A 24165-nucleotide genomic window follows, 5' to 3' on the forward strand; every position below is an offset into this window, starting at 1 on the left:
CCATGGTGTTAACAATATGCTGATGACACACAGCTCTATCTCTCCGTTCCACCTGAATCAGGAGAGACTGTGGAGGTGTTGGACAGTGTCTGGAGGCAAGGATGAGATGGATGGGGGCCAACAAACTGAAGCTGAATCCTGAAAAGATAGAAGTGCTGTAGGTGGGTGGTTCCTGAGTCCAGGAATTAAGAATACAACCTGTTCTGGGAGGGGTTGTACTCCCCCTGAAGGAATAGGTTCATAGTCTGGGAGTACACCTGAATTCCAACTTGTCACTAGAATTCCAAGTGGCTTATGTGGCTAAAAGAGCTTATGCCCAGCTAAGGCTGATTCCCCAGCTATGGCCATTCCTGGACTGGGATAGGTTGACCTCAGTTGTCCATGCTCTGGTGACTTCCCATGTGGACTACTGTAATGCACTATATGTGGGGCTGCTCTTTAAGATCATCCAGAGGATGCAGCTAGTGGAGCAGTCTGATGATACCATGTGTCACCTGTTCTGAAAGTGCTGTATTGACTACCAGTGAGCTACCAAGCCCAATTCAAGATGTCAGTACTAGCATATTATATCAGTAGGAGCCCAGGGCGGCAAACAAAAACATTAAAAACACTCTAAAACATCATAAAATAAGACTGAAAACAAAACATATTTAAAAATATATGAAAACAAAACATATTTGAACACGTCTTTTTTTTAAAAAAAAAAGCTTTAAAAACATCTTAAAAAGCAATTCCAACACAGACACAGACTGGGATAACGTCTCAACTTAAAAGGCTTGTTGAAAGAGAAAGGTCTTCAGCAGGCACCAAAAAGATAGAGATGGTGCCTGTCTAATATTTAAGGGTAGGGAATTCCACAGGGAATTCCAAAGGGTAGGTGCCACTACACTAAAGGTCCACTTCCTATGTTGTGCAGGCAACTGACCAATTATCTGAACTCAGGAACCACCAACCCACAGCGCCTCCGTCTTGCTAAGATTCAGACTCAGTTGCAAGTTATAACAATTCAGTTTACCACCACAGTGCTGCAACGAGGTCACAAGGGCAAATTAGATCTCAACCAATTAGATCTTGTTTAAGAGATAATCCTGTGCTCACAACAGTTGAGCTTCAACTTTCCAGGAAATGAAAACAAATGTGCTTACTTTAATTAGGACAGAATATGCTTGCTGGAGGAAATCCATTGCTCTCAATGGGTAATCAATGGCTGAATTAAAGATTTTATTTGCATTACATAGGTCACTGGGTTCTGGGGGATTAATCAGATCTGCTCATTTTGTGGCTTGTACCATCTTATTATTTACTATTATCTTACCAGAATCAGTACTGGTTTACCGTATATATGTTTTCACCAATTTATCACAATTTTATTTTATTTTATTTATTTCGTTTCATTTCTAGACCGCCCATAGCTAGTAGCTCTCTGGGCGGTGTACAAAACTGGATTAAAATACAATAATATAATAAAATCAATAACACATAGCAGCAAGTTAACTAACAAAATTAAACGTAAAAACATTAAAATGCCTGGGAGTATAGCCAGGTCTTAACCTGGCGCCTAAAAGAAAGTACCGTAGGCGCCAGGCGTATCTCCTCAGGTAAGCTGTTCCAGAGTTCGGGTGTCACCACAGAAAAGGCCTTAGATCTAACAACAGTCCTCTGGGCTTCCTGATGAGTTGGTACCCGGAGGAGGGCCTTAGATACTGAACGAAATGAACGGGTAGGTTCATAGCGGGAGAGGCGTTCCACAAGGTATTGCGGTCCCACACCATATAAGGCTTTATAGGTCAAAGCCAGCACCTTGAATCTAGCTCGGAAACAGATGGGTAGCCAGTGCAAGCGGGCCAGGACAGGTGTTATATGCGCAGACCGATAGGTCCTCGTCAACAACCTGGCTGCCGCATTTTGCACTAGCTGGAGTTTCTGAACAGTCTTCAAGGGCAGCCCTACGTAGAGCGCATTACAGTAGTCCAATCTAGAAGTTACCAGAGCGTGAACAAATGATGCTCGCACTCAATGTTCAGGCAAATTAAACATACATAGTCCTGGAGAACATACAAAGTTTCAACTGAACCAAGCATTTGGTAACAAGGTGCCCTAGGCCTCTTTGTTCTTTTGCTGCAACAGCCTAAAATGGCCATTGAATTCCACTGAATTCAAAAGATTCCCATGGGGTTCAATAGAGCTTTCCCTCCCCTCAGTATGTGTAGACTGTACATTGGGACATTATGTGGAATATGAGGTCTGTGTACACTTTCCATATCTCCATCCAGTCTTCTGCCCTATGAAAGTGACTCATATTCCAGAACCAGCATCCTACCATGCTAAACACCACACTGACAACTTAAAATGGGAAGGGTCTATATTCCAATCTTCCTATAAAGGTCTATGATCAAATATAGACAGAATCATGAAATATCTCCATATCTATATAAATCAAACTGCAATAAAGCATAAGTAAAAGAGCATAATGAGTGAGCAGTAATTGTAAGAGATATTCTAAATCCATATCTGTATAAGCATACAAAAAATACAAAATAAAGCTCAACTGTTTATGAACTGTTTGAAAGCATCATGCAAGAACAATCAATACTGTATTTATGAAATATTTAGCTTACATATCCACCAAAGCTATGTTGGGATATTATCTCAAACTACAGCAATGATTTCATTTTTCTTTACACTTTCTTAAGTGGAAATATTAAATAAATAATTAATGAAGGACTGGACTCTTTCATACTAAACCAATTCATATATTATTTATCAATATTTAGTATTTCCCACACACTGTTTGGAGGCATTTTAATTATCTCTCAAATTTAAAAACTATAACCTTCACACCATATGCAGAAGTAAATGTATGGCTCTTAGTTTAAAGAAGCAACTAGATATTTCAAAAATAATGAGCAAGTACATGAAAACCACCTGAAATAATTGTTTTCTTATAAATGGATATAACCTTTTATTTTTCTTGACTCCAAGCCCTGTCTTTAAAAGTTACAGACTACATTTAATCTTTATCCGCATGGCTACTTTAAATGTGTATATATAAACATCATTAAGTAGTGCTGAAAAATCAATTTGTATTTATTCTATATATTTATTAGTTGCATTTGCATCCTGCCCTACAGGAAGAGGAAAGAGGTGGGTTTATTCACCATAGGAAGAACTATGAATCTACAGTTATTTTACTATTAAAAAGAAGACACACAGATTTTTACAGTTTAAAAAGGCAGTAAAGACAGATTAATTCTTAACAGTCACATTAAATTTAAACTGAAGTTAAAGGTTAAGAAACTAAAGACAGGTAAAGATCTACCCCATCTCTAATCTTTTCATTTTTAACCAAGACTACTCAAGAATCTTCCACTAATTATTATGTTTTATTGATGCCATCTTTCCCTTGGGAGGTTATTTAAAAAGTTTAACCCCTGAGCAAGTCATGGCTTCTTTTGCCTTTGAAAGTGTCAAGTGCATTGATTATAACTGCAGGAAGTGTCATCATCTACCCAGAGATTCTCACCCTGCACAATCTTAAACACTGTATCCCTCCCCAAACGGCTTTGATTCAACAATTCAGGCCTCTTCAGTTGATATTAAAGGCAGACGCACTACAGAAAAGGGATCAGCGGTTAAAATGAAATACAAAAGGGGGGCACAGATCTTGGATATGGTAGCACAAAGCTAATGAGCAGAGCAGATTTGAAAAAGACATCAGTGAGTAAAAAAAGAACAGTATGACAGAAATTAAATAATATTTTTATGCTTCCTTTCTATGCATCTAAACTCATCTCAACCTCTGTTGAAATTCTGATCATACTCAAACCCCAAGGCTTTTGACATACTTTCATAAATCCACGCCTCCTCTCTCTGTATAATCTCCAAAGTCACTGTGAGGTATCCCACAAGTTAAAGTGGAAAAATAGTGAATTCTAATATTCATATGAACCCACAGAGAAGACCACTCAATCCCTAAAATGAAAAACAGGTATGTGAAACAAAATATTGTAAATATTCACTAAGTGGCATTTTCCAGTGCTTAGATAGTAAAGGTTTATATTCTTTGAAAAATGCACCTTTTAAAAAACACATATATCCAGGAAGACTTAACAGAAATTTCTCTAGGTTAATGGGCTCCTACTGGGAGTAATGGTGGGATATAAATTTAAGAAATAAATAAATAATGTAGAAAGGTGGCAGCAAAATAACACTAGAGATTATATACCGATTCACCAGGTCACAAAGAAAAACCCATCATATCCTTAATTCATTCTGTGATCTTCAAATTTTAAAACTTTAGAACACTATTAGAATTCAAAAATAAACAGCTACTGCAATGAGGTTTATACACAACCACACATGAATCATAGAAACAGCACCCAAACTTCCACAAAGTAATTGGATTTTCAGAACTGCAAGTGGGTTTATTCCAGTTCAGTCATGACAGGGCCAGAAGGTAATGATACATCTGCCATGATGCAACAAGCAGACCTGTCTTCTGTCAGGAATTGAAATCATAAAGGAATAAGCTGTCGTTAACAACCTCTCTCCAAACACTAGAGCTGTCATCTCATTGTTTTCCTTTGCTGGCATGGGGGCTAGTGTAAGCTTATATAGCCTGTCATTCAATATTACACCAAGCATTTAACCTTCTCTCTTTTTTCCTTAAACAATCTTTTACTAAGCTTAGACAAATTTATGACTAATTATCTACTTTAAAAGTTTCTGAATAATTCTCATTTGGTTATAATCTATTCAGTCAGAATTTAACAGTCAGTATGTATTGCTAATAAATATTACTCCCACACATTTTAAGATGAAATAGAACATATTTTATACTCTAAATATTTATAATTAGTTTAAAAATTGTATGTGTATGTATGTTTGATATAAGGAAGCACTTTTTTTAACATCCAGTATCTTATCAAACAAAATTTCAAAATTATTATCATGACCAATTTAATCATACAAACTCAACGACAAAAATCCAGAGTTGTTTTAGGCTGGCACAAGAGCTTGGTCATGCACAGAGAGTATTTTTTGATGTTTTTTTTTTTTTGCCCAAACTTTTGAAAATCCCCTCTGTTAAAAAAAAAAAATACTATGCAGTGTGATAAATTGAGAGACATACATTGGAGAAACACAGGCACAAAACCTGCTTGGATACAGTACTAGTTGAGTAGTTCTTGGTATCTTGGCCAAAGTGTGTAAATATATGCTAATTTATGAACAGCTGCAACACTAGGGGACTGAAAAAGACCTGCCCTGGCAGTGAGTATCTGAGCATCTGGGTGCTTGCTGCTTGCTCCTTTGCGTTGCTGTCTCTTAAAGCAGCTGAAGTCCCTGGTAAGTGCTGCAAGGAGTGGGACCCCCTGCCTGACCCTTGCTCCAGAGAGAGGCTGCAGTTAATCTTGCAGCCTCTTGCATCAGCTACTGGCTGGGTAAGGAGGCATAAAAGCCCAGCTGCCTTTGGAGTCCTTGGGAACAGCTGCAGCACTAGGGAAATGAAGAAAACCTGCCCTGGGAGTGAGCATCTGAGCGCTTGCTGCTCGTGCATTTGGGTTGCTTGTCTCTCAAGACAGCTGAAGTCCCTGGTAAGTGCTGCAAGGAGTGGGACCTCCTGTCTGACCCTGGCTCCAGAAAGAGGCTGCAGTTATTCCTGCAGCCTCTTGCTTCAGCTGCTGGCTGGGTCAGGAGGCATAAAAGCCCAGCTACCCTTGGGCGGCAGGTCTGCCGCTGGCGGGGTTACCACCGGAGAGCCCCTTAGGGAGTCCTGAGGGTGAGGTCGCTACACCACTTCTATTACCTTTTCTTTTTTTAATTTGTTTTCTGTTAAACCAATCTAGAAGAGATTGGTGGTAGGGAGAGCGTGTGGTGCATGTGCAGAGAAGACTGAGGGGAGATATGATAGCACTCTTCAAGTACATGAAAGGTTGTCACATAGAGGAGGGCCGGGATCTCTTCTCGATCGTCCCAGAGTGCAGGACACGGAATAATGGGCTCAAGTTGCAGGAAGCCAGATTTCGACTGGACATCACGAAAAAACTTCCTGTTAGAGCCACACGACAATGGAACCAATTACCTAGAGAGGTAGTGGGCTCTCTGACACTGGAGGCCTTCAAGAGGCAGCTGGACAGCCATCTGTCGGGAATGCTTTGATTTGGATTCTTGCATTGAGCAGGGGGTTGGACTCGTTGGCCTTGTAGGCCCCTTCCAACTCTACTATTCTATGATTCCTGCACAGGGTGGGAGCCTGTGCAGTGAACTGAATGATAGGAGAAAGTCACCAGATGCCTTCAGAGTGAGTATCTGTAACTGGAAGAAGGCTGGCCCTCCCTGGGTGTGAGACAGGAGGAGGAGTAGATGGGCCCTGTGTGAAAAAGTTTGACTGTTCCCAATCCTTGCAGAGGCCTACTGGGATAATTCGCTCCGGAAGGTTTTGTTGGTGGGCTTGTGTTGGGTCCATATCAGGTGTTTAGGAGGAGTCTTAGTACGGAGGAACAGGGGTGATGCCACCCCAATTTCAGTGATCATGGGCAGAGGGAAATATAGCCATGGGGATGTGGTGAATTACCATAGAAGATGAGGGCAAGGCTATCTGCGCCTTGTTCCTTGCTGCCACTCCTCTCATGGATGGGTTCTTCATTGCTCATCTGCTGTGCCCACTGGCCTGTATGTGTTGTTTAATGCCAGATCGGTACACAATAAGACCACTCTCATCCATGATTTGATTGTGGATGAAGGTGCCAATTTGGTGTGTATTACTGAGACATGGGTGGGTGAGCTTGGAGTAGTTGATCTGACCAAATGTTGCACACCTGGATACTTGGTGCAACACCAGCACAGGCTGCAGGGACCGCGGGGGGGGGAGGAGTTGCTGTGGTCTACAGAACTTCCATCTCTGTCACCAGGAAACCACTTTGTCTTGGAGCTGGCTGTGAGGACCTGCACCTGGTATCGGGTTGAGGAGACAATAAACTAGGGTTGCTGCTGGTGTATTGTCCACCCTGCTGCCCGGCAGCTTCTCTGACAGAGCTGGTGGAGGCCTTCTCGGCTGTGGTGTTAGAGGAGCCCAGAACGATACTGCTGGGTGATTTCAATGTCCACGCTAAGGCTGGTGTTCCGGCTCAGGACTTCATGGCCTCCATGACGACCATGGGGCTGTCTCAAGTTGTTACTGGCCCAACACATAGGGCAAGGCACACCCTCGACTTGGTTTTGGCTCCAGATGGAGGAAGGGGTGGTCAGGACGTGAGGGGTGGATGTAACCCCACTGCCATGGTCAGATCACTTCCTGGTGAAGTTTAGACTTATGGCTCCAATCCTTCCCTGCAGGGGTGGTGGACAGATTAAGATGGTCCGCCCCCAGGGCCTAATGGAATCCACTGGATTCCTGAATGCCCTGGGGGAGTTCCCAGTAAATAGAGCAGGTGACCCTGTTGAAGCCCTTGTCATGCTGTGGAACAGCGAGGCACATCGGGCTCTTGACACAGTTGCCCCGAGAGCCCTCTCCAGCATTGTGGAGCCCGGCTTGCAGCTTGGTACACCAGTGAGCTAAGGGCAATGAAACTGGCTGGGCGACGGCTGGAGTGCAAGTGGCGAAAGACATGCTGTGAGGCTGATTGGGCACGAGTAAAACATCATAACTGTACCTACTGTGTGGCGGTGAGGGCAGTGAAGAAGGCCCACTTCTATGCTTCCATTGCTTCCTCAAGTAGCCATCCGGTGGAGCTCTTCTGTATTGTCAGGGATCTGTTGACATCAACTCCAGGAATGGCATTTTAGACCCTTTGGAGGCCCACTGTGAATTGTTTGCAAGGCAGTTTGAGGGTAAAGTTGCTTGCCTCCATAGCAGTCTTGATGTCCCATCCACATCTACTGTAGTCCTCAATGAGGTGTCCAGTACAACGTCTGCTGCAACTTCTTGGGAACGGTTTCAGTTGATCCGGCCTGATGACGTGGACAAGGTGCTTGTGATGATGTGACCAGCAACGTGTCCTCTCGACCCTTGCCCTTCTTGGCTTATTAAATCTTGCCAAGGGGGTCTGACTGAGTGGATCCAGGGTGTGGTCAACGCATCATTGCGGGAGGGAGTGGTGGCAGCCACCTTGAAAGAGGCGGTGATCCGACCACTCCTGAAAAAGCCCACCCTGAACCCATTGGTTGCAAATAACCCCCTTTTCAGGGAAGGTGACTGAGAGGGTTGTGGCGCAGCAATTGCAAGTACTCTTGGATGAAACAGATTATCTTGACCCATCCCAGTCTGGGTTCAGGCCTGGTTATGGGACTGAATCGGCCTTGGTCGCCTTGATGGATGACCTTTATCAGGAGAAGGACAGAGGTAGTGCGACCCTGTTATTTTTACTTGATCTCTCAGTGGCTTTTGATACCATGGACCATGGTATCCTTCTGGGCCGACTTGGTGTGATGGGTATTGGAGGAACTGTTTTACAGTGGTTCCGATCCTATCTCCAGGGTCGCTCTCAGAGAATAGCATTGGGTGAACTATCTTTCGGCCCCCTGGCAGTTGTGCTGTGGGGTGCCACAGGGTACCATCTTGTCCCCCATGCTGTTTTACATCTATATGAAGCCCTTGGGAGCAGTCAGCAGGAGATTTGGGGTGAGGTGTCAGCAGTATGCTGATGATACCCAGCTCAATTTCTCTGTAACATCTGAATCAGGAGAGGCCATGCAAGCCCTGGACCGCTGCCTAGACTCGGTGGTGGGCTGGATGAAGGCCAATAAACTGAGTCTGAATCCTAGCAAGATGGAGGTGCTGTGGGTTGGTGGTTCCCAAGTTCGGATAATTGGTCAGTTGTCTGCTTTGGATGGGGTCGTACTTCCTCTGAAAGAGCAGGTTCGTAGTCTGGGGGTGCTCCTTGATCCATCTTTGTTGCTAGAGGCCCAGCTGACCTCAGTGGCTAGGAGTGCCTTTTACCAGCTTTGGCTGGTAAGACAGCTGCGGCTGTTTCTGGACCGGGATAACCTGACCACTGTTGTCCACGCACTGGTAACCTCCAGGCTGGATTACTGTAATGCGCTCTATGTGGGGCTGCCCTTGAGGTTGGTCCAGAAGCTGCAGCTGATGCAAAATGCGGTAGCCAGACTGCTCACTGGGGCAGGGTATCGCCAACATGTCACCCCACTGCTGAAAGAATTGCACTGGCTGCCCATTTGCTACCGGGACAAGTTCAAGGTTCTAGTTTTGGTGTACAAAGCACTATACAGCTTGGGACCAGGATACCTGAAAGACTGTCTTACCCCTTATATACCTAGTCGATCACTCCACTCTGCAGGTGAGGGCCTCCTGCAGATACTATCTTATCAGGAGGTTCGTTCTGCACAATATAGGAAATGGACTTTTAGTGTGGCAGCACCTACCCTGTGGAATTCCCTCACCCTGAATATTAGGCAGGCACCATCTCTGCTATCTTTTCGCCGCCTTTTGAAGACTTCCTCTTTCAACAAGCCTTTAAGTTGAGACCTATCCCAGTCTGCTTGTGTTAGAATTGCTTGTTAACATGTGTTTTTTAATAATGTTTTTAACCCTTTTTAAAGATTTTTTAAAGCTTTTAAAAAATGTTTTTAACGTTGTTTTGTTTTAATGTATTTTAAGATCTGTTTTTATGATGTTTTAAAGTGTTTTTAGCGCTTCTGTTTGCCGCCCTGGGCTCCTGCTGGGAAGAAGGGCGGGATATAAATCAAATAATAAATAAATAAGTAATAAATAATTTCTTGCCATAACAAACTAGAGGGTGTTCCATGAGAGATGTACCTCTTCAATGATCAACCAGAACTACACTTCAGAGCTGTGAGAGTTTTCAAGAGTGAGGAAGTAACTCTTCTCAAACCCATCTGTCACAGCCAGCCAAACACAAACTTAGCTATAACATGTACCCAATGTTTGACAATTAAATGAATATTTTCTTCATATGTTCATGAAGTGTATGTACATATGGGGAATTGGAGCTTTTCTTTGAACATCTACAAACTGGATATGGTTCCAAGAGCCCATTAGGGAATATAAAGAGGTTTTCATCAGGTGGGGAAGAACCTTTACCCTACCTGGTGGAATTGCTCACCTCCACTTGGATGAGAAAGGGAAACAGTGCTGAAACTACTCTCCCATTTCTGCACTCTTAAATTTCTGAAGCCAGCAACAGACCCTTGACTAGCTGAATAAAACTTAGGCCACAGGTAGCTACCCTGTGGGTGCCCAGGTGTTGCTGGACTCCAACTCCCATCAGCCTCAGCCAGCATGGTCATTGATAAAGGATGATGGGGGTTATAATCCAGCAATATCTAGGTGATACCACACTGGATAACATGTGTTAGAATGATGAAGAGTTAGATTTTAACATACATTTAGATCCCTAGTTTCTTTTTTAAAACTTGGCAGAACTATGAAACCTTATTTGCAGGTCCATTAAGTTGTTTAGATTCTCACAATAATAATAACAATTAGTGAAATAATGTCTCTCTTTTAAAATAGTTAACAGAAAAATGAAAATTGGCTTGCATTTCATTTTTCGCTGGGCTTTGAATCATATTTTAATTCATGCTTAGAAGCTTTCTTCTAAAACAATGCAGCCTACAAACAAACGTGTAACAAATTTTTCTCATGCCTTATCAGAAATCCCATAACCAGAAGCATCAGAATGTCAAAATCCAACCTGGGTACAACTTGCATAGCAGAATTTACACAGCAGATCTACAACATGGTCTGATTTGTCATCTCCCCATGGTAGTAAATGTTCCCAAACTCAGCACCTGGGACAAAAAACGTCTCAGGAAAAACAACTGAATCTTAAAAAGGGGCTGCTTTTCAAAAAATTAATCACAGGCAGTGTAATTGTGGCAGATCACCTCCCCATTATAGACCCAGCCAGTTCTTAAGATCTTTCAAGGAAACTCAGCAGATTGTCACTTGGTGACAATACAGAAACAGGCTCTTTTCATGGCAGTACTGACCCTTTGGAATGCCCTTCCCAAGGTGGTTCAAGAGGCAAGGACAGTAACCAATTATAAACGCCTCTTAAAAGAGATGTTTACCCATGCTTTCTTAGACTCTGGTTCCTGATTCTTAAACTTTTTTTCAATTTTGTGCCCTGTTCCATTTTATCTATGGTATACAGTTTTATTCTGTTTTTATTTAGCCTTTTTTTTAAAAAAAGTTGTATTTTATATGAATTTGTATTTATTTTTTCCTGTTTATATTTAATGTAAACTGTTTAGTGATTTATTTGCATATTGAGCAGTATATAAATTTATAAGTAAATGAATAAATGGAGTTTCAAAAATGTGACTTTAAAAAACCCATACAATTTTTCGAGCAAAAATCAACCCAGAGAAGCAAGTAAAGTGCCCTTTTTCTGACACACCACACATGGTTTTATATTATGGGGCATTTTACCATCCCAAAATACATTTGAATCCGGCTGGGATAGAAAACTACCTCCTAAACTGTCTGTGTCAGTTTCTTAGTTTCCATTTAAGAATTAAACCAAGGGGTAAAAAAGCCACATGGTTTTTCAAGTAAAAACTGATCCAGTGAAGCAGATTAAAGTTGTTTTCTCCTGACATAACACACATGGCTTTGTTTGGGATATTATACTACCACCAGATACAATGGAAGGAGCCTTGAGGTAGAAAATGACCCATAAAGCTATGCCTTTTTTTTTTTTTAGTTTTCATAGGAGTATTCTTCTGTAGCTGTGCAAGAGCTGTAACACAGCACTGTGAAGCACTGGACTGCATGTTCTGTGTTAAACATCTGATTTAGTTCAATCAATTTTAATATGTCCATCTGTATGCTTCATAGAACATACTTAACATTTGTTTTTGTAAGGGCAAGAGTTCAAATGCCTTCTAGGATCAACTTTCTGTAATAACAGGCAGAACAATCTGTGCTTGAGATGGAGATAAGAAAAATCTTCAAACTGATGAAATGAAATTCAATTTAAAATGACAATTTTTAAAAATTATTGATCTATCTGCTCCATAGACCATGTGGCAATTTCTATAACAGTCTTCAGTGTAAGTAAATAACTGTTTCCCTCAAACAAAATAATTGCACAAAAGTTTTGCAAATAAAAACAAAATAAAATGCGTGGCTGTTATACGCACATTTGATATACATTAAGAAAATTAAATGTCACAGGGGATAATTACAAGTATAAAAACAAACAAATACTTCAAAAGGCCAAATAATTGACCTACCTCAATAGCTCTTTTAATGTATGGAATTTGAGTGCCACTGTCCAGATCTTCATTTATAATAAGCCTTCTTGCCCACTGTCCTGCCCGGACAACTCCGCTACCATGAATTAAAACCATCAGTTTGTCTGGATTTGTCATTGCATCCTCACTCATAAAGATAAAACTCCTGGGTTCACTTTCCATTGCGTCTACCTAAAAATAAAACAAAGTGTTTATTAATGGTATAAAATTACATCAGTCAATCTATTCTTATAATCCAGTAGTGGCAACCAGCAATTAAATATTTAGTTAGATCTAGAGTAAAAAAAATAAGTTGCCTACCAACATTTTAGAATATTTTTAATCTCACAACAGTGTATGAGGTAGGTTAGACCAAGGCAATATGACTTCCTCAAGATGCACTTCATAGTTGTACCTTGGGGTCTTCATAGTGCACTTCACAGCTGGACAGAGGCTACAAATTAACTATAAACTTGTGCTAAGTGGTGTCCTAAATATATATAAAAAACTAGCACTTAAGTTCAAAAAGCCAAGAAGCCTCCACTAACAGTTTCCTCAGCAGTGAAGAACAAAACAACCTCACACACAATGCGCAAACTACCTACATAAAGTTGGTAAAGCCATACCTGTGAATTATCCTGGCCACTTCTGGTAGCAATCTGTCCACACAGTCACATGACATGCAGTACAGTAGGTACTGTCTTGCTCATAGTATATACCAGTTTCAAACTATATATATCTGAAAAAGAATTCTTGTAGTGTGCATCATATACCAGTGGGACTCTCATTTTAACCTTCAAGAAGGACAGGACAAAGAACAGGCTATTCCAATACAAGCAGAAAGAAAGAAACAAAAGGTAATAGGGACTATGGATGGAAAGGACACTCCTGAGAACAACATGGCATACATGTGCAACAAGTGCAAGCTGGTTGCACTGTTGGAAGAAAAAGTGAGAAGTCTGGAGTAGCGGGTGGCCAAACTCAAGAGTATAAAGAAACATGAAGATTTCTTAGACAGAACAGTAGAACAGCAGCAAGTTGAAGCAGAAGAGGAGTGCTGAGGAGAAGTGGAAGAAACTCAGTGGAAAAGGGTGACAGGAGCAGAAGAGCTAAAAGATACTCTGCACCAGTAGAACTATGCTTTCAGGCACTTGAGGATGAGACTGAAGAACAGCCTGCAGAGGAAGATTATAAGAGATCCCACAGGACAGGGAGCAAGAAGCTGAAGCTCAGCAAGCAAATGAAACTATGCTCCACAACAAGAAGAGAAGTGTAGTAGTAGTGGGAAACTCCATACTGCATGGGACTGAAACCCAAATGTGCCAAGAAGACTCATGGACTCACCAGGTGTGCTGTCTCCCTGGAAGATGGATTAGAAATGTGGAGAAGGGTTGCCAACACTCAAAGTCCACTAACACATACAGTAGTGCAGTGGCAAATTCAGAAGTGCAGGGTCCTTCACAACCACATCCTTTCCTTTTTTTGCTGCTGGTTGAGAATGAGAACTTTCTCCCACAACAACAGACATCTCTAGGAACCAATAAGTATGAAAGAGGAGAGTGTTAGCTACTGAAAAGAATCTTCTCAGTGGCTGACTCACCTCAGTTCATTCTGATTGGCTCCAATCAGCAGGAAAGGACAAGGAAGCATGCAAGAACACTCTTCTCACTGGCTAACGCGTTCTCTTTTCATGCTCATAGGATGCTGGAGACATATGGATCCTGCTGGAACCCTGATCCCCAAAAAGTAAGGGATCTAAGATCCCGAGACCCTGGATGACTACAACACATATCCCTTTCTTCTCATCCATGTGGGAATGAATGATGCTGCCAAGCAGAGCTCCAAAGAAATTACTTCACACTTTGAAGCTCTGGGATGGAATCTCAAGGACGTTGGGGGCCAGATAGTGGTTTTCTCATCTATCTTGCCAGTACTTAGAAGAGGAATAGAAAAGTAAAGAGAAATACTCCTGGTGAATGATGAAGGTGGTCCCAACACGAGAGATGTGGATGCTGGAACCACGGGCTACACTTCCTGGAAGATGGATTGCTGCAAGTGATGGGTTGCACCTCACAAGGATTGGGAAGAATGTGTTTGGCCATTGCATGGGGAACTGCACCAGAAGGGTTTTAAACTGAATCCTGGGGTAGTGAGATGTAAACTTAAAGGTAACGATGTTGGCTATTAAACCGAGAAAGCAGAGGTTAAATTTCCACAAGTGAGCTACGTGACTTAGAAGCGAAAGTTGGCAGAGCTCGAGCCATCTTCAAGGACACGTTGCTAAGCAACCTAGGCTCGGGCAGCTGGCCTTATCTATATAGAGGGCCAGCAGACACTTGTGAGTGTGGGGGTCGAGGAGTTTGTACAGAGAGAGCTTGTGCTATATTGTCAGTAAAGTAACTTTTAAAACTTATTGCTTGTCCGGCTCATTGCTTCAACTGGCATCTAGCCTGTCACTATACTGTTCTGCATCCTGGGCATCTGCTTGCGCCAGATACAACATCCAACAAATGGTAGCAGAGAATGGTTACCTGGTGCTGATGGTTACCTGGTGCTGAGGATTGCAGAAAAGCGGCAGAGAAAAGCCAGAACTGCAGACCAGCGAGAAAAACAGCAGAGAGACGGAGAAACCGAAAGCTGAGCTGAAAGCTGTGAGAGAGCCGTGGGAAAAAAAAAACCTGACTGAAGGACAGAGGTGAGAAGCTCTAATTACAAAGGCGGTGAACTGTGAAAAGTGAAAGTATGTCTGTTACGTTATCGGCCGGGATTCCCTTGGAAAGGCTGACAGGGAAAAATTATGGCACTTGGAAACAGAGAATGCAGGCTTTTCTAGTGAAAGAAGACCTGTGGAAAGCTATCGCAGAAGACCCACCCGCCGGGGTGCCTATTCCAGCAGATTGGAGAAGGCTGGATGAGAGGGCAAAGGCGTTAATTGTTCTTGCTATTGATGATTCTCAATTACTGCACGTGCGTGATGCAACAACGGCAAAGGAAACCTGGGAAACTTTAAGAAATATTCATGTGAAAAAGACTGCCAGTTCTAAAATATATCTTGCCAGAAGATTGTATCAGATGCGCTTATCTGGAGATACAACCATGTCAGAGCATTTGTTGGAAATAAACAGACTGTTTACTGAGTTGTCAGAACGTGAAATTGAACATTCTCAAACGCAAAAAGTGTATATCACATTAGCTTCACTAGATTCAAGTTATGATAGTCTGGTGAGCTCTTTGGAAGCAATGGACGATGCAAATCTCAATATGGATTATATAGAAGGCAAACTTTTACAAGAATTCCAAAGGAGGCAGGAAATGGCAAAGCAGGAAAAGACAGTCTAAACACAACGTGGAAAAACAGAACAACAAAGCTGCACAAGAGAGACTGTATGGACAAAAGGCATGTTATTTTTGTGGTTCCAAGCAACATCTTCAAAGGAATTGTGAAGCAAGAAGAAGAGAAAGAGGAAGAAAACCATGTGTACAGGTGATCTATGCCAGTAAGAATAAGCAATGTATTAACAATGAGCAGGGAAATAACTGTAAAGATTTATGGGCAATTGACAGTGGGGCAACAAATAGTATAATCAAAGATAAATCCATGTTTCATACATTTTGTGACGTAGAGGATCATGTAATAACGGCTGATGGAACTAAGAAACTTATCAAGAGTAGGGGTACAGTGAAATTAGCAGGTTTCAATACCATTATGACAGATGTGCTGTTTGTTCCTGATATCGAATGTAACATTATGGCTGTGTCGAAACTCAATGAAATGGGGTTCACAGTAATGTTCAAAAGGGGTTCAGTGCATGTGATGAGAGGAGGAAAAATATTCATGAAAGGGATAGTAAAGAAGTCACTGTTCTATATGCAGCTGAGAGTCCTCAGTAAAGACACAGACAGGACACATAGAGGTTCAATAGGGATTAACCTGACGCAGTCAGTGAAAGCACAGACGCCAGTGATTGATGCTGATGTCGTGGCTTATAAAACAGAGCAGGAAAAAGAACCCTCAAGCCTCGGGGATATAAAACAATTACCCATAGCCGAACAGAATGAATGGCATGCAGCGATGAAAGAGGAGCTGGAAGCAATGCGAAAAAATGGCACATGGACGCTAGTTCCTCTGCCCCCAGGGAAGAAAGCTATAGGGTGTAAGTGGATATTTAAACGTAAGCGGTCGAGTACAGGACAGATACAAAGGTATAGGGCACGCTTAGTAGCTAAGGGCTTTACACAGCAATTCGGGACGGACTACGATGCAGCTTTCGCTCCCGTGGTGAAACATGAGTCAATCAGGGTTTTGCTAAAAATAGCTGCCATAGAAAACATGCATGTAAGCCACTATGACATAGGCACGGCGTTTTTACATGGGGAGTTGAAAGAAGAAATCTATATGGAACAGCCTCCCGGATGTGAAACACAGCCAGGTCTAGTTTGCAAGTTACAGAAATCCCTGTATGGTCTGCACCAGAGTGCGCACTGTTGGAACGAAAAACTAGATGATGTTCTGCAGTCAATGAATTTCAAGCGTTGTGTGGCAGACCCCTGTGTGTATGTGAAAGAAATAAAGGGGGGGCTCACATACTGCCTAGTTTATGTGGATGACATCCTGTACTTGTCCCATGAGGAGGAAGACGAAAGAGAGTTCCATAATAGTCTGAAACAACATGTGGTAACGAAAAGTTTGGGACCTGTAAGTCATTATTTAGGTACAGAGGTCATACGGGGTTCAGACGGGAATTTCGTGTTAAAACAGGAAGGAAAGATAAAACAAATACTAGCAGATTGTGGGATGTCTGAATGTAAGGCAGTAGGGACTCCCATGACATCATTTCAACAAGAAAACACAGAGACAGCTTGTGAAAACACTGCTAGGTACAGACACATCATAGGACAGTTGCAATATCTTGTTAAGGTAACAAGACCTGACATTTGTAATGCTGTTAGCATCTTAAGTCGAAAAGTAGAACAGCCTACTGAGACAGATTGGCAAGGAATAAAACGAGTCCTGAGGTATTTGCAAGGTACTAGCAGTAAAGGTCTAGTGTTGTCCAGCAGTAAACACGGGAGTATGTGCTGCTATGTAGGTGCGGATCATGCTGGCGATCCCAGTAGCCGCAAGTCTACTACTGGTGTTGTCATTCTATTATATGATTCAGTGATTGATTGGTGCAGCAAGAGGCAAACTATAGTGGCAACATCAAGTTCAGAAGCTGAATATATAGCGTTGTCTCTGGTTTGTAACGAACTTACCTGGTTCGACCATCTACTGTTTGAAATTGGAAAAGGCATAGACAAACCAATCAAAATATATGACGACAATCAGACCTGCATTAAGCTAACTCAGTCAGAAGCACACAGCAAGAGAACCAAGCATATCAGCATCAAATATCACCATGTCAGAGAAATGATTAAACAAGGGTTTGTGGAATTAACTTATTATAACACTGCTGATATGCTGGCTGACGTTATGACAAAACCACTAAGTGAAGACAAGTTCTCAAAACTGATAAATCAAGTAGGTATGACTGGAAAAAGTGGGATGATGGAAATCATGAAGAGTAATGAAATATAATGACAAAGATGCTGAGATTGCAATGGAGTAACTGTATTACAAATGAAAGTGATGTAAACTGAAATAAAAGGAAATGTATCAGAAGTATAAAACCAAATGATGTAAATGTAATGACATGTAAAATGTAACACATGTAAATGGAAGAGAAATGTAACTGGCTGAATGTGGAAATTTAAGGTGGGGGATTGCTGGCTATTAAACCGAGAAAGCAGAGGTTAAATTTCCACAAGTGAGCTACGTGACTTAGAAGCGAAAGTTGGCAGAGCTCGAGCCATCTTCAAGGACACGTTGCTAAGCAACCTAGGCTCGGGCAGCTGGCCTTATCTATATAGAGGGCCAGCAGACACTTGTGAGTGTGGGGGTTGAGGAGTTTGTACAGAGAGAGCTTGTGCTATATTGTCAGTAAAGTAACTCTTAAAACTTATTGCTTGTCCGGCTCATTGCTTCAACTGGCATCTAGCCTGTCACTATACTGTTCTGCATCCTGGGCATCTGCTTGCGCCAGATCCAACATACAACAAACGATAGATGAAGGCATATGCACAGTAACAGGACTGAGAGAAAGGCACTAATAGGAGCCAATAACAGTCTTCATAAAAAAGTAGGGAGTCAAGAGCATAAATCACATGGTCTTCGATGTCTATATACTAATGCCCAGAGTATGAGAAACAAAAAGGACAACCCTGAACTCTTAATACAGGAGGGTATATACAACTTGATAGGTATAACTGAAACTTGGTGGAATGACTCCCATGACTGGAATATAGCAACTGAAGGATATAACTTGTTCAAAAAGAACCAGAAGGAATAGAAAAGGAGGCAGAGTTGCACTATATGTTAATAATAGGTATCCTTGCAGAGAAATACTGGAAGATGAGCTTGGTAGCCCCAAGAGTATCTGGATTAAAATGAATGGGGCAGGGAATAAAAGGAACATGGGGGTTGGAGTCTACTCAAGAGTCCAATCTTGAGTCCAATCAAGGAGAAGACTAGGATGAAACTTTTGGAAAGCAAATTGCCAGTGTTTCAAGGAGCATGATAAAATAGTAATGGGGGATTTCAATTACCCTGATATCTGTTGGGAGACAAATTCTGCCAAGTATGGCCCCTCCAAAAAATTCCAGATTTGTGATGCTGATAACTTTTTTTTACAGAAAGTAGAGGAAGGTACTAGAGGATCAGCTATCCCTTGACTTGATTCTGACAAACAGAGATGACTTAGCGGATGAAGTGGCAGTGATGGGAACTTTGAGGGAAACTGACCATGTTATACTTGAGTTCTTGATTTTAAAGGAAGCAAAAGGTGAGAGTAGCCATATGCATAACCTGGACTTCAGGAAAGCAGATTTTAATAAACTGAGAACAATGATAAGGTTCCATGGCAAGCACCCCTAATGAGAAAAGGAGTCCAAGATAGTTTCTAAAAAAGAAATTTTAAAAGCACAAACAATTCCAACAAGGAAGAAAGGTAGAAGACAGCAGAAGAAGCCAATGTGGTTTCACAAAATGCTTAGAGATGAACTGAAAACAAAAAAGGACACATATAGGAAGCAGAAGGAAAGCCAGGCCTCAAAGGACGAATACAGACAAGTAGCACAGAATTGCAGGCATGGCATCAGGAAGGCTAAAGCTGAGAATGAGCTGAGGTTAGCAAGGGATGATAAAAGCAACAAAAAAGCTTTATTGAGGTACACACATAGTAAAGACAGAGGGAAAAATGGTGATAAAGCTATTCAATGAGGATGGCAAAATGATAACAGATGACAAAGCAAAAGCAAAAGTGCTCAGTTCCTACTTTGGCTCAGTCTTCTCCCAAAAGAGGGTCCATGACTCTGGCAGAATTAGAAACTCCAGTTTGGATTATATATACTACATTCTACATTGGATTGCCATTGAAAACAGTCCAGAAATGCCAATTGTCCAGAATTAAGCTGCCAGAACTCTGTCAGGAAGTAGATCACAGCACATTACTTTGATCCTTTACCAGCCATACTGGCTATCAATTTCTTTTCAGGCTCAACTCAAGATGCTGGCTTTATGAACTTGGGCCAAGGTATCTTCAGATGTCCTTGTCCCATAAGAATCTACCTGGGAACTCCATTTCACTACAGAGGTTTTTGATGTTCCCCTGCCAAAGCTACAGCAGGGATGAATGAGATTGGGGGCTTCCCAGCTATGTTCAGATTATGTAACAGTTTCCTAGAAAGGTTTGCTTGGCCCCTGGGTTTCCTTGACCTTAAAAATAATCTATATAGTATTTTTCAGCTATATTAAAAGAAAAGAAACACAAAAAAACCTGAAGAAACCCAAACACAAAGGGAAAGGAAGTCTTTTACATAGTCTTATACAGAAAGCTCAATTCAAGAAGAAATTCAAAAAACGTAATACAGATTAATATGTATTACATTATCCATAGGTTTGAAAACACCTTGGAGACACCTGTATGATTCTTAGAATTATTTGCGGAAGAAATAAAAAAAATTCAGCTGATTGGCAGAGTATCTGTTTCTTTCCTTTTGCCATTCTTATTTTTTGCTTAAGCTTTTTGGTCAGGGCAAGTTGTTAATATTTTATCTAAATTTATATCCCACCCTTCCGCTCAAAAGGAGTCCAGGGCAGCAAACAACAGGTGATAAGACAATAAAAAAAATCTTTAAAAATCTTAAAAACAATTCAAGTTCAGATGCAGACTGGGATAAGTTGCCACACCTTGTTACAGTGAGAAATGATGGCCTCTTTTAAGTCTTTCTAAAATTTTGGAAAAACTGCTATTGCCTGGCCAGTTGACAGGCAGCAAAGAACATTTTATTCCAGCAAGCATTCTTCTGATTTGGCTTCAGTGATGTTTTAACTGCTCCTTTTTACTGTTTTATTGCTAGTATGTAGTTATTATTTTGTATTTTCCATCTACCACTTGCTTTACTGTGAGCTGCATTGAATAGAATGTGCAGTAGACAGACAGGCTAGAAACTATTTACATAAGTAAGCTATGTACAGAGTACAGTAGGAAGACAGCAGCAAATGTGGTGAGAATACAGAGGATGGTTAATGCTTATCCTGAGACAGTAGTTCCCAACTGAGTGAACAGTCCACTGAAGAAATCTGAGATGCTGTTCTCCTGATGGTGATCAAAAGCATCAGGGTTCCCATGCCACAAATTGTAAAGCAAAGGGGCTCAAGCTGGTACCAAGTACAGCCTTTCCACAGCTCTTGACATTGTTTCTGAAGAGTTTTTCTACAAGCAGACAGCAAGACTGGCCACCTGAGTGAGGGACTATATACGACAGCACTTTCATACCTGGGTATACAGCTCCAACCTAGTAAGGTTTTTCAAGTACTTTGCATGGGCAAAAATGAAGCCTCTAAGAACTTGCTTACATCATTCTTGTCATTGTGCTCCATTATTTCCAATATATTGCAGTTTTCATAATAAAATCTGTACATTTTCTTGTATTGGTCACTTCCCTTTGGGACGTTTGTCCTCAAAACACCAGTCAGTGTTCTTCAATGTAGACACACGGGGGTTTAGTTCTGGCTACTTTTCACAGCAGGCTACTAAATTCTTATGTGAGAAAAATCCATCACGGCAATTGATAAGAAAAAAATACAAAAGCAGAAGCACAGCATGTAAAACTGTACCTTTAGTAAGCGTATCTCAGCTATTTAAAAATCACATCCCTCAATGATCTACAACATTAAATTATCCTGTGTTTCAGTGGTAACAATCCAAATAATTTGCAAAAATGTAAGGTAAAACCAAGTGTGAGTTCCCTGTATCAAAAGTGACAATATTACTCTTTCTTCTATCTCCAGTTCAAAGCTTAGGTTCTTAGAAGCAAAGACATACTTCTCATCCAAGAGCAGAACTTAGATCAATCTTTAGCTATACATTTATCACAGTTGATATAGCCCTAGATAATATTTGGGGATTTGTTTATTCTTTGTTCAGAGATTCTTAACTTATGCACAGAAATATGTGGAATAGAGTTTACATTGTTCTGTAAGACATGTATAGTCTCCTATAATTTCATTCATTTATTTGCTTTTGTGAGGTATTTCTTTATCAGCAGTTAAACAACATATACCAAAAACCAAAAGGGAGTAATAAAAACCAATTTCAACATGAATACCAGTGCTACCAGATAGAATAAATGCTAATCTAGATGATACCTTACAATATTTATATTAATCTTGGTATTTCACTGGTTCCAAAAGGTTGGTGCCACCAAGCCAGTGCCCTACCCACAGAACCTCAACATTCATGGATAGGACTCTGAGCAGAAATCAAACAGGTTTCAGGGGATAGATGCCTATTAATAGGGAAAGGAAGCAAATTTGGTTTTTCTAGATAACTTAGCTAAAATTATAGAGCCATTTGTGATACTCTTGGGAGGCTGTGCAATAGGAAAATAAATCTATGCCTATCTAAACATGAGCTAGCAATCAAACATCTACCAATCACATTTGAAAACAACAATTTCCACCTCAGTCTTAACTGCATTTGAAAACATTTCTTCAAGCCAATTTATCTTCAAACTGCTGTAATTCATTACATGAAGCTTTCACTAAAGGATACACATAAAAAGGTTACACTAGTGCCCAATCACACTTTATTGACAACTCAGCCTAGTATACAATTTATTTCTCATCACAGTGAAACTGTACAAAGCAATTTGTATCTTAACCATTCGTTGCTTAGATGTCCCTCTGCTTTTAAATGATTGTATACATTAATAGTCTATCATAGTTATTATAACAATCCATGTTAGTACTATTGTTCATACAAAAAACTTCCAATATTAGTTTTCACCTAGGACTATTATTTCACCCTAATACACATTGACTTTTTTTCAGAGAGGACTACATTCTTCCTTTGCACTATATTATCTTTATTAATTGGACGTATACCTTCCCACACACGTCTAAGGAGACCTCCAAGAATTTTCTTTTACACATAATGCACATGTAATACAAGATCCTAAAACAAAACAATGTTAGAACAATAAAATTGCAACAGAACAAGCCCTATAGCCTTCTTTTTAAAAGAAGTCCCATAATGTCGACACCACTGGAGAGGCCCTGCTCTTTGTCCCTACTGATTTAACAACTGCCAAAAGCATGGTTCAGAACCAAGTATTCTCTGAAGATCTTTTTGCATAGACAGGGCCAAACTGGAGAAAATGCTCCCTAAAACAATCTGTTTTCAAACACTCAAATGCAGCCCCACATAAAGTGGGGTTGTCCAAGTGTATATAATAGTGGTCAGACTATGGTTTTCTAGGCTACCACATCAACCTAATCTGTAAAGGGCATTTCCTGCTCAGATTAGTCCTGACTGCCCACCTGTTATTTCAAACAAAGTATTATCCCATCTAGACTACACCAGTGGTGGAGAACCTGTGGGTGTCCTGATGTTGTTGGAATCCAACTCCCATCAGTCGTAATTATCATTGCCAATTGTCAGGGATGATGGGAGCTGTAGTCTGGCAACTTCTGAAGGGCCACGGGTTTCTCATCCCTGTACTATATGAAACACCAACTTACAGATCATTTGGACTCTTCGCCCTCTCTCTGTAACGTTTAGCTGCACATTTACATGATAATGTTAACATAACAGGATACCGGGAAGAACGAGAAAAACATTTAATCAATATGTATGCTGATGGTGTGGTACTAATGCTGGGGGATCCTGCGCAGGCAGCCTGTCCTCTTAAAGAGGAAATGAACAAATCTGCAGAGGTAGCTAGGCTTTGGGTTGATTACAACAAATCAACAGTTATGTTTTTCCATATGTCACCAGGCCATCAATTAGAAACCTGCAGGAATGTGGGAACATCAATTTGTAACACTTCATTCTGGGATTTGGGAATACAAATTCCAAAGAAATTTTCTCAACTATTTCAGTTTATTTACTGCCCACTGATTAGTAAACTCAGAGGACACAAAACAATGGTCCATACTTAATCTCTCCTTGTTGTGAAGTAGCCTCTATTTGAATGAAATTTATTTATTTTATTTATTAAATTTATTAGTTGCCCATCTGGCTGGTTGTCCAGCCACTCTCCCATGGTTCTAATATCTCTTTCAGGTTCTCCCCATCTTTCTCCATTCAAAATAAATAAATGGCAAGATTTATTAAATACATTTGTGTTTCAAAAGAAAAAACTAGGGGGTGCATGCATGCGCTTAGAAGAGCGGCATTGAGGCTCCTCTCCCCATCCTGCATTTTATGCCTTTAACACCCCCTTTTTGAACACGCTCATCCCATTATTCACACAAGGATAGTGTGATATGCTGTCAGGTACCTCAGGAGCTAATGAGAATGTAATTACTACCTTCTTTAAACCACTAGCCGAATCAAGCAACCA

At 41.0% G+C, this 24165-nt stretch overlaps 1 protein-coding gene across 11 annotated transcripts in view; it reads right to left on the bottom strand.

Moving 5' to 3' along the window:
* Positions 1-24165, bottom strand: part of ARB2A (ARB2 cotranscriptional regulator A) — a 495278-nt gene that overhangs the window by 374163 nt on the left and 96950 nt on the right. For all 11 annotated transcript variants that reach the window (XR_009762084.1, XM_061622217.1, XM_061622215.1 and 8 more), the window contains one exon: positions 12220-12411. Coding sequence is in view for 10 of the 11 variants with exons in the window: in XM_061622217.1 (XP_061478201.1) it covers positions 12220-12411 (192 nt within the window). In the remaining variant the exon portion in view is untranslated. The remainder of the gene's footprint in view (positions 1-12219; positions 12412-24165) is intronic.

The sequence above is a fragment of the Rhineura floridana genome, chromosome 1 (assembly GCF_030035675.1).
Source record: "Rhineura floridana isolate rRhiFlo1 chromosome 1, rRhiFlo1.hap2, whole genome shotgun sequence".
NCBI lineage: Eukaryota > Metazoa > Chordata > Lepidosauria > Squamata > Rhineuridae > Rhineura > Rhineura floridana.